The 12,391-nt window shown below is 36.9% G+C and overlaps 1 protein-coding gene across 1 annotated transcript; it reads right to left on the bottom strand.

Moving 5' to 3' along the window:
- Positions 1-2,782: 2,782 nt before the first annotated feature.
- On the bottom strand, positions 2,783-11,679 carry ip6k2b (inositol hexakisphosphate kinase 2b). Its single transcript, XM_056460235.1, has 5 exons — positions 11,158-11,679; positions 8,566-8,782; positions 6,628-6,776; positions 6,282-6,457; positions 2,783-4,141 (listed from the first exon to the last, which is right to left on the bottom strand). Exons 1-5 carry the CDS (start codon positions 11,378-11,380, stop codon positions 3,611-3,613), a joined length of 1,296 nt encoding a protein of 431 aa, XP_056316210.1. The 5' UTR covers positions 11,381-11,679; the 3' UTR covers positions 2,783-3,610.
- Between the last annotated feature and the right edge of the window lie 712 nt (positions 11,680-12,391).

Below are 12,391 nucleotides of genomic sequence, written 5' to 3' on the forward strand. Positions count from 1 at the left end.
CACAAAATAAGTTACATTTACATCAGGAAAGCCTTTCAGATTCCAAAACTCACTGGTTAATAGGAAAAAACAATACTGAGAGAGTGTTTGGAGTATATGTGGACTTTGCCAGTATCCCTCACCCGATTTCAAATATATAATCCTTACTGAAGAGAGGTTACACGAGGAAACACACACAGAGCATTATGTTCTGATATACAGCCAGCCCAAATCCTTCCTCGCTCCTGCGCAAATACACCCACAAATAATAACAGGCTTAAAGAGCGCTTGCGGAAAGCATTTAGTGAAACGTTTAGCAAATCCGTAATGTGCCAGCTGGGACTTGACCAAAAGCAGCAGCGAGTTCTACATCTGGTGTCCGAATCCAGTGTAATGAAAGCGATGCTGCTTATTTATAGTCTAGAAATGCTTTTGCTGTATTATATCTCATATTAAGAGCAAACGAACCATGTACTCAGATCTGGGTCTGAACCTACCGTACCAGAACATTGCTGTTTACATGGTAGCAACCACAAACTTTGACCAGATTGAATCTGCCTTTGGAGCTCTTCCTGTGTGGCTATTTGTTTCAAGCAAACAAACATTTGCACTGACCAGAGTGCTAATATTAGTTTTCGTTTGGTACTTTGTAGCTGTCTAATCCAGGGTTTCACAACTCTGTTCCTGGAGAAACACCAACACCATTTTATAAACATTACAAATTAAACATCAGAATCAATTCACTGACTCGTTTGTAGCATTTCCAAGACCAGACATGGAGATTTTAGGTTAAGGAGATCCAAAATGTGTGCTGTTGGAGACGGTGTGCCTCAAAAATCCCATAATGCCATTTTGAAGCATAAATAAACTGCAACTGGAACACACCAAATGCAAATGTATGTATTGACACATACAATGTCAATGCAAACCCACAAATAGAAGCGAATGACATGGAATGAGTGACATGTTTGCTGTGAAAGCGTGGAATGCATAGAATTAACCTCAAATTGCATGATGTGAAAAACATCCTGTGAGTAATCTAGAGCTAGTGACGCTATTGACCTTATTCTTCAATGCGGAAGTGTGCTCGTCTTTTCGATAGTTTTAGAACTATATAATAAATAATAATAATAAACAGCAGAAAATGGTCAAACTACTTGCTCTACAAACAAGTATTTGCATGAATATACAGACAAAGTAGAATAATATAAGAAGAAAATATCAGTTTGCAACATCAAGCAGCAAAACGAGCGTTTTTTAACGTCTAAAAAACAATGGAAGTGAATGAGACCGGAGGTCTTGGGCCAAAATATTCAATTGGCTGCCCACTCATACACGGAGAACAAGGTGAATACTTTCCATCTGCATTATTTAGCAGATATTAAATTTTTTTGAAAACAAAAATAGAACCGCTCATGTTCTATTTAATTGTAAACTTTAAATACTGCATTTTAAGCACTATACTAAATTAGCTTATCGGATGGGCATCATAACCACATTTTTTGACTGTTTTAGCCAAAATAGTATTTAAATCAATTTTAATATGGCACGATTTTGGTACTTCACTGTCAGTGATGGGTGGGTCTTCCGAACCACCCGAACCTCCCTGGTGGCTACGAGCCTGCATGTTGTGCAATAGCCAACAACTCTGTACACATTTTTGTCATTTACCTTACTCTGATGACTTTGACTGAATGGAATCATCCAGGACAGCATAGTCCGGACAGTAGCTGCTGATAGTCAGCCTCAAGCACACTACCAAATGATCATCAGTCATGGTGAAACGATATTTGGACTTAAGCTCACTATGGTTTTGCAGCGCTTGGCGAAGCTGGCGCGGTTTTACGCGCATGCCTGGTCATGCGTCAGAAATGGTCAGATACCAGACTGGCTGCCCTGTATGTCAATCAAGCCACACATTTCAGTGAGGATGGATGATAGGCTGACGTCTATTTTTTATTTCCTGAAATACTACACTGCAAGACGAGTCATATTATTTTTTTCAAAATATATTTTGCTGTTTTTGTTTATATCACTCAATCTTCTTTTCGACATTTTAATTAAAATATTTTTTTCTTAAAATGAATTTGCAACTAAAAATAATACATATATATTTGTATAAATTTGACTGTTGGACTGCTCCATGATGGATATTTAATTTTGTAATACTATAAATTACATAACATTACATTATAATATAATATTATATTTAATTGTATACTAAATATTTTATTTTGCTAAAACTGTATTTGATTAACCCTCACCATACAAAATATGGTAGAAAACGACGTTTTATATATAGTTTATAGGTATAATTTATACTTCTAGATATTCAATGGGGCCCTAAGCGGCCGCTTACCTTGCTTATTGGTTAAATCTGCCCCTCCTCACTCTTCACTTGTCACAAACCTATGTGAATTTATTTCCTCTGCTGAACACAAATGTTGGAAACATGTAACCACTGACTTCCATAGTATTTGTTTTTCCTACTACAGATGCCAGTGGTTACTGGTTTCAAACATTATTCAAAATATCTTCTTTTGTGTTCAACAGAAAAAAGGAAACTCATAAAGGTTTGGAACCACTTAAGGGTCAGTAAACGGTGAGTAAATGTTCATGTCTGGGTGAACCATCTCTTTAAGAACTAATTTAACCAACTATTAGTTAAGTCTGAATCTATAAAGGTAAAGTTTAACTAACTTTTAAGACTATTATAAAAAAAGATTTATGCAACCAAAACTATAAATATATATATATATATATGTCCAACACAAACACAGACAGAAACAACCGGCCACACATCTACCACAACAAAACAGATTTCTCTTTATTTTGTGTCATAATGTCAAAAACAGAGAAAACCATTACAAAACAAAAATTCTACCTATATCACTTACATCATACGGTAGAACTAAGGGATGGAATGTCACATTTCCATTTCCATTTAATAGAAATATTCTCATAAATAAATAAAGTCTCTTTAAAAGTCTCTGGAGTGAGGATGCTAATCTTCAACACGTGGCTATGGAATGAAGAGGATCCACGACAGCGAAATATATTAAATAGTCCACAAGAAAAAGTCTTTTATCATTAGGAATGTGGAAAGGATCATACAAAACTCCCTTTTCCACACACCGATCATCCTTCCCTACAGGAACAGAGTCTTCCCTTGAGTCCTGCAGGTCGTGTGTAGTGTTTGTAGAGCACCTTCATGTTTAGTTGCGTGTCACATCAGTTAATGATTGTGCTACCGTAGCTACAAAGCCACCTCTTCTCAAAAGGTGTGTAGAACGTCAGTGTCTTATTACAAACGTCTGTTTTAAATGCAAACATCGGCGTATTTCCCTTACAAACCTCTCGAAGATGGAAGATAAATGAAGATGAAACTCATTTACAGGAACTGCCGGCCATCTGCGGTTCAGAAAGAGAGGAACTGCGCTCTGTATAAAACAGTCTAGTCCCTTCAGCTCCTGAGGGAATTTGCCCCTCGTCTATGTAAGAGCTCCCCCACTTGGACTTCGGAAAAAGCAGAGCGGGATGAGCAAAGCGTGAGCGTCAGCCCCTGGTGCTCAGGGAGCCCACGGTGAGCCTGGCATGGCAAATGCACAATTGTAAAAATCAGGCTAGCGCTTTAATCGTTGCTGTGCTCCTCAAGCTGAGACAGAATGCTGATCAGATTCTGCAGGCCGAAGATGTAGCCGCTGTCTCCACCCTCGTGAACGATGCCGTCCTCTCCGTAATCACGGCATGTGGTGTGGGCGAAATCGATCATGCGGACGTCCACTGCAGGTGAAGCGCTGCTAGAGAGATCGTGTCGTCCTGCGTAGGCTGCTCCTTCATCATCATCATCATCATCTTCCTCCTCATCTTCATCGTCCTCCTCCTCTCCGCCGCGAGAGGGTCGTGGTCTGGGCGGAGCTGCAGGTGGAGCGCCGTCGTAGATGATGAGAAGAGAGGAGGAGAAGAAGCGGTAGCTCTCGCAGGCCTCCAGCACGGCCCTCATCTCTCGCAGTCTCTGCAGGACGGGTGTCAGGAGCTCCCGCCGCAGGACGCGCCCGTCGCTGAAGAACTGGCATAGAGCCTCTTTAAAGCCCGCCAGGCTCAGCTTGCGCCCGTGATACTTGTTCATGAATATTAGCTGTCCTGTAGCATTGTGGAACATCTGTTGTGGGAGAAAAAACACAGATCGGAATCAGATTTGGGGAATAAAATATGAAAAAATAACATACTGTAGAACAGGGGTTCCCAAACTTTTCAGGCTGCGACCCCTAAAATAACAATGCCAGTAACTCACGACCCTCAAAATCCTCTGAGGTGGTTATAAACATACAAATGCTGCGCTCACAACAATAGACCCATATAAACATGAGCATATTGACAACACAAAAGTGCAACAGTCTAACAACCATAGCTATAATTCATGTAGTCATTTATTTAATTTAATATTAACCTCACCTAATGAGACCGGTGGGCACAATGTTTTCAGCACAAGTCTATTCTCGGTGTAATTTTGGAGACCGTCACTCAGAGATCATCATCCTCAAAGTTCAGTTGTGGCCTGTGTTCATTTTTAATGTGTTTGATTGTCAGAAAGGTGTCAGAAAGTGTAACCGGGGTGCTATAAAAACTCTGCCGCAGCTGACACTATTGCTGTGTTGTTAAACTAGCGTGAACACAATTAAAAGGCTGATGGCTTTATTTGCATGTTGTTGCTTTTTTATGTAACTTTTAACTACTATTTCTTTCTTCTGTGGGTTATGGATCAAATATGGTCATTTTAATAGTTTAATCAAATTTATTAGATTTTTGGAAATCATCAAGCGACCCCCTGCCATTGTCCAGCGACCCCCCCACTTTGGGAACCACTGCTGTAGAACACTGTAGAATAAGGTGGTTAATAAATTAAACTGACCTGTACTTATTAAAAAGTGCTCATACTGAATTTGACTATATTTTAAATTGTAATAAAACTGACAAAAGATATACAGTAAAATAACAATTAATATGTATTTTGGGGCTGAACTGCGATCTGTTATTATGCTGTCAAACAATTGCTATTCTAAATATGCTGGACAGAAATGATGGTATATAGATGATCACTTTACTGAATGATATTTTAGCAGGTTCTTTCTGTATATCATGGTATAAATGTAGAACAGTAATTCATTTTTGCTTGGAAAAAAGTAGAATTCAAGACAAAATTATTAGCCTTCCTGTAAAATTTGAATTCAAATATATCCCAAGTGATGTTTTTTTCACAGCATTTCCTGATTTTTTTTGTTCTGCTGAAAAAAAAAAAATATATATATACATATATATATATATATACACACATATATATATATATACACACATATATATATATATATATATATATATATATATATATATATATATATATATATATATATATATATATATATATATATATATATATATATATATATATATATATATATATATACGCACACAAAGTCATAATTATTAGTCCCCCTTTAATTTTTTTTTAAATATTTCCCAAATTATGTTCAACAGAGCAAGGAAATTTTTACAGTATGTCTGATAATGTTTATTCTTCTAGAGAAAGCTTTATTTGTTTTATTTCGGCTAGAATAAAAGCAGTTTTTAATTTTTTAAAAACCATTTTAAGGTCAATATTATTAGCCCCTTTAATCTAGATTTTTTCGATAGTCTACAGAACAAACCATCATTATACAATAACTTGCCTAGTTAATCTAGTTAACTTATTTGAGAAATAAACTACTGAGGTCAATAATATAAAAATAATTATTTATTTACTTATTATTCATTGTATTATTTTTGATTGGCTACAGAACAAACCACTGTTGTCCAATGGCTTGCCTAATTAACAATTAACCTAGTTAAATTGGACTTTAAGCTGAACACAAGATAAGACAACTGCACAATAACTAGCAAACTATTATGCACCAACGTCATTGCAAAGACAAAAGAACGTAGTTATTAGAAATTATTTATTAAAATTATGTTTAAAAAAAGGGTCTCTCTGTTAAACAGCACTCGGGAAACAACAATAACGATTTCACAGGAGGGCTAACATTTTTGCCTTCAACTGTACAATTAAACCAAGTCAATTTAAAGATGCATTAAACTATAGTCTTTAACCCATAAACAAAATCATTGTAACAAAGAACTTTCAGTGGAACAAGGAACAAGGAACATCAGCGGTTTCAAGCTTTTGGGTCTGATATGTACACTTCAAAACATTTTTGCCGTTTACAGTTATGTGAACAATTTAGCCAATGTAAATAGTGTCTAATTACCTGCATGCCACAGAGGCGTACTCCAATAGAAGATGAAGTGCTTTGTTGGCATTTGCGAATCTGATTAGCTTTCTTCTCCTCAGACGCATCGTCCCCGTGCTGACGTGTTCCCATCTTCAGATCGAGGACACATGGAACCCGGTACCGCCATGTCAGGTTCTCCAGCAGAATGAATTCTAAAAGAGGCCATGAGTCAAGGAGAAAACTCTACAAGGCTGATATCTGATGTGTCTGCATGTCTTATATGGAGGATTTTACACAGGAATTCTCATTATATAGTGGTCATTTGTGTGTGTGTGTGTGTGTGTGTGTGTGTGTGTGTGTGTGCAGTGGTTGAAAAGGATACTGTGCTGGTTTCTGTGTTTAGAGTTCTCCTTCATCCTCTGCAGGTGCTGCTGGTGACACTGCTGACTCCAAGGGTTGTGTTTGATCTGAGGAACCACATTTCCCTTCTCCAGACTGTAGTATAAAACCTCGGCCGTATCGTCCCGATTACTGCAGAGACCAGGAGAAAGATTATTACATTTATTTGTGTGTTACAGGTAATAAATTAAGGATGTACATAACCACATACACCGTCATTCAAAAGTTTAGGGTCTTTTAAATGTTTTAAAATAACTCTCTTATGCTCACAATGGCTTTTTATTTAATAAAAATTTGGATTTTTAATACTTGAAATACATATTACAATTTAAAACATACATCCATCAAATGATCCTCAAAAAACATTCTAATACAGTGTTTATTTCATACTCAAAAATGTTATTATCTTAAATGCTGCAAACAAAAATTATTCAAGAAAGAATGAGTGTAAGTCTTTACTGATACTTTGATCAATTTAATGCATTCTTGCTTAATAAAAGTATAATTTTCCTTAATCCACAATAGTATAGTTCCTATTTCACCTCATATTAAATTGTATTTACTGTGATCTACACGTTTGTTATGAGCGCTCATTGTAACGCATAAGTTCTATTGACCCATCACATGACTTATGAGTGTGTTTTGGTACAACAAAACAAAGCGTGAATACTCGGATGTGCTTTCTGACAACACATCCCATGATGCTCACGTGTAAGGTCAGTAAGTCTAGAGTGATTTACATTACACATGAGCATTTACATTACAAAAGCTATCTGATCAAGTGTGTTTGGACAACCTCGAAACCTGTATTTTGTGTCGGTGTGGTCACACGGACAAACACACGAGGTGTAGTTTTTTCTGACCTCAAACTTTTGGTTACACTTTAATTTAGGTCACAATTCACCTTATTAACAAACCATTAACTAAAACTACTAGCTTAATAAACTACTAATTTGCTGTTTTTTAAAGGTCCCATGAAATAAAAGAAAGTTTTTTACAGGTTAGTATCAGTATTATTAGTTTTTAAGATATCTATAAGCTAGTGTGCTACAAAACACTGACAAAATTTGCATTTAGAAGATATAAAACTCAAATAAACATGTAAAGCTTGTAGTTTGTCACTTCCGCCTACCCTTTTATTCAGGTCAACTCATACTTCAGTTTCACATCAAATCATAACTAGGGCCAGACAGAATCTGCAGACATCTTTTTGCTATTTCTGCTGAGAATTTTGTAAAAATCTGCAGATTTATGCGGAATTATTTTGGGAGTATCATAACTAAAAATGTAATATATGAAACAAAAAATAATATCTTTTTAACTTTTAATTAATATTTACAATGCAAATTCATCTAGATCCACTTATCTGGTAAACGAATCAAGTGTATCATAAAATATCTACTAAAAGACAGAAAAGATTACTTTACAAGTATTTTACAAATATAAATATTTACACAAGTAAATAAACACTCAATGAAGGGCTAAAAATCTGCAGAAATTTCTACACGCGCAGATTTTGTGTGAGCCTAATCATAACCAATCAAATGTTCTCTAGTATCTGAAATGCCCCGCCCCCTTCAAGACGCTTCTCATTAGTTTTTCATTTCATTCATCTCACTGGCAGAGCTGTGATAAGACAAAACACTATTGGGGGAGGAGCTACACTATGTCCCACCCTCTTTTTGTTTTTTAGTGGAGATTACGTCAAACAATGGATAAAAATGCACTTGATGGGACCTTTAATAGTTAATAAGATAGAAGTTGGGTTTAGGTTCTAGGTAGGATTAGGGATGCAGATTAAGATCATGCTTTATAACAACTAGTTTATAACTACTAACAGTTAATATCAAGAATTGTGACCTAAACTAAAGTGTTACCCAATTTTTGAATATGACAATATGTGTGCCATATCCTCCCTCACCTTTTGCCCTTCTCTTCTTTGCGGCTCTGTCTGGCTCTATCGTTGTCTGGAAGCAAGCCTGATGGCTTCTTCTTCCCCCACTTCACAAGCTTATTCTTGGGCTCTCCGTCAGCTGAAGGCTCCTTGTTCTCCAGATCAACTGGATCGCTGTGAAGCGGGTATGCTATCAAACACAGATTGCCCTCTTCATCTTCCTCAAAACTCACCGACACCACACCTAAAGACAGCACAAGGAAAACAAAAAACAGACAATGAGTGCTTCGGACGTCGTGTTGACACATGAACAACATATGATTCAAATCTGGTGAATCATATGATGATTAAAAAAAATGTGTGTCTTACCCAATCCGGCTTAAACTGTACTTTAAAAAGCATAAAACATAAAAGACAAGCAGGGGAGGGGGTTGAGAAAGGAATGAATTTGTGTACATGTTCATCACTGTCATGTAAAAGAGTGTTTTGCATGTCTTCTAGTGCTCAGCAAACAAAGACACACACAAAAAAACCACGAGGCAGGAAGGTACAATTCAATGAGCTCTTTTATTACCACTCATTGGACAAACCATGTATAAGATCGCCACATATCAAATACATACGAGAAGAAACAAACGAGTTTGACAGAAACCGCATCACTGAAATTTACAGACAGCAAAAAAATTCGAAAACTTCTTTGGTACATTTGGAATACAGATCATAAAACATGACACAAATCAACAATACACATTTACAGAATTAGCATGTGGCCCGAGACATGATTTATAGTGGTATCACATGATAACCAGAGATGGAACTAAGATTTACAGAGGGATTGTGGGTAGTTTTGTGGGGTAGGAGGGTAACGAATGGAACAGCAACCTATTTTTTAACACTGAATGGCATTAAAACAAGTCATTCTTCTCACAAAATCAATATGTGTGCAGGTAAATGTGTGTGAATGTATCGGGCATTAGGACCCCGCTGCCTCTGCAGTTATGGCAGACTGATGACATCAACAGCAGTGATGTCACGTCTCTGCACCAACACTCACACACACTTTTCCTAGTATATGCTGAGTCAGAGATTGTGTGGTTAGTTTCTCTGTGTTAGTCTTTTATGACGAGTCTGATAAACACACTTTAATCATATCTGAGGCCTATATTTGTGTTTCAGAGGCGATTACGTTAGAATGTCAGCATTGGAAGTATGCGCAAGCGTGCGTGTGTGTGTGTGCACATTCTTTCCTACATGTCATATCCTCTCTCCCTGACAGCTTTTTTTAGTCTCACACCGCACAGGCCAGTCAAAGACACCGCCAAATACACTCGAGAGATGCCAGGGTGTCTGTGTGCATGAGGACGTTTAAATATATCAAAAGACCAGGAGAACTGAACATGATATTCCACCTGATGCCATTAGCATAAATCTCCTGAGTGTCCAAAAGTGTTATGGGAATGTGAGAATGCCCATGTGTTTTATAAATCTGTCTGTCTGAGAGTCAGAATGTCTATTTTATGCCTGTTTATGTCATTTAAAACTTCTTTTTAACATTTATTAATCTTATAAATCTATCTATCTATCTATCTATCTATCTATCTATCTATCTATCTATCTATCTATCTATCTATCTATCTATCTATCTATCCCATCAAATTTCAAGTTAGCATCTATATCTATCAATTGTTATAAATATCCATTCATCCATCTAACCATCTATCTATCTATCTATCTATCTATCCATCCATCCAATGTTAGCATCTATTTCAATCAATTGTTATAAATATCAATATAATAAAATCTATCCATCCATCCATCATCAAATTTCATGCATCTATATCTATTCATAGTTATAAATATCCATTCATCCATCTATCTAACCATCTATCTAACTATCTATCTATCCATCCATCCATCCATCCAATGTTAGCATCTTTTTAGCATCTAACCATCTATCCATCTAACCATCCATCTATCCATCCATCCATCCATCCATCCATCCAATGTTAGCATCTTTTTAGCATCTAACCATCTATCCATCTAACCATCTATCCATCTAACCATCCATCCATCCATCCATCCATCCAATGTTAGCATCTTTTTAGCATCTAACCATCTATCCATCTAACCATCTATCCATCTAACCATCCATCCATCCATCCATCCATCCAATGTTAGCATCTTTTTCCATCTATTGTTATAAATGTCAATATAATAAAATTCATCCATCCATCAATTTAGCATCTATCTCTTTAAATCAATCAATCCATCCTTATAAAAAACATTCTATAATACATGTAACTCTCAAAAACACCAGTATATTGTGATAAAATGTATATATGATGGCAATTAAATATAATAAAACTAAAAAATCATCTAATCAGTTTCCATATATCAAAATGTGTGGCCTTGTTAAAGGAGTCACGCCACGCTAAAGTATGTCAGTGTAACTTCTTCATATAAATTATATATATATATAGAGAGAGAGCGTATTATTGAAATTAATAAATAGACAGAGCAAAGAAAAAAGGAGCAAGAGAAAAGGAGGAAGTCTCTGACACACAATAGGAAATAAACATAATGTTCCTGATCTGCTCATATTCATAAGCGTCCCCTTACCTTTGTACTGTGGTGTGAATTTGCGGATCTCGGGTGGCAGGCTCTTGTAAAACTGGTGTTCTCTAGGTATCAGTGGTTTACAGATGGTCTGTTCCCCAAAGCGCAGCACACAAGAGTGACCGCCGACTTGATGGACAAATGGTTCTAACATCACTCCTCCCTTCATCTCTCCTTTCCCCGGGTATCTACACCCCTCCATCAGCGCTTCTAAAGCCGGACTCATCTTCTGTACACATCCGTCTCTCTCAGGCTGATCTATCGCTGTCTATCTGTTAGTATTTTTAACTCTCTTTCTTCTCCTCTTCTGTTGTTCCCCTTTCTGTGGTGGCAGGTCAGGCACAAAAAGGCTGAGAAAACCAAAAGAAGACTGTTATAATGAAAAGTATTCCTGCTTAAAGGGATAAGGAAAGGGTAATCCAGAAGGTAAAATGTTGTAATAATGTTGTTTTTCTAAGCTTGTGACACAGAGAACAGGCTGTGAGAGTACGTCTGTCCCTGTCCCTGCTGTAACTGAGCGATCTGTTCTAAGCAGGCAGGAAAAATATCACAACAGGACACATGGCTCCACCCTCCTCCTGAAAGTCAGCCAATCAGAGCAAAGCAGCTGTTGTTGGGTGGGAAGTGAGAAAGGGGAAACTGAACAAACAAAGGGAGAGGAGAGAGAGAGAGAGAGAGAGAGAGAGAGAGAGAGAGAGAGAGAGAGAGAGAGAGAGAAAGAGAGAGAGAGGTGGGGGTTGTTGGTGTTAAAGACCAAAACAAAGAGATGTGAGGAATAAGGAAAGGAAAGAGAAAGTATTCTCAGCAATTTCCCCCTGCCTGACAAGGACAGTAGAGACATAAAAATATAATCAGAAATCTCATCTCATCGCGTTTCTATGCTTTCCATTAGTTTTAAGAACAGTGGTCAATCGATATGGTTTCTCAACGAGTCATTCAGAAAATGTTATCTTTGGTCACCTTTATCTTAAATGTTTAGTTTACATGCATGGAATTAGCCAGTTTAAATCTATGGGTGTACACATTTAAAGGGTTATGAACTGAGTAATTTACATGGCTTTTTGACATATTTGCCAGATGTCATCGTACCATAAAATATACTGCAAGTTTCAGGACTCAAAATTCTGGAGTTTGAGTATAAAAACTGGTTATATTGAAGCTAAAGTGTGAGCAAACGGTTTTAGTTCCATTAGTTATTGCTAGGGCCAGACAGAATCTGCAAAATTTTTTGCTATTT

This window comes from Danio aesculapii, chromosome 6 (assembly GCF_903798145.1).
Source record: "Danio aesculapii chromosome 6, fDanAes4.1, whole genome shotgun sequence".
NCBI classification, from domain to species: Eukaryota; Metazoa; Chordata; class Actinopteri; order Cypriniformes; family Danionidae; genus Danio; species Danio aesculapii.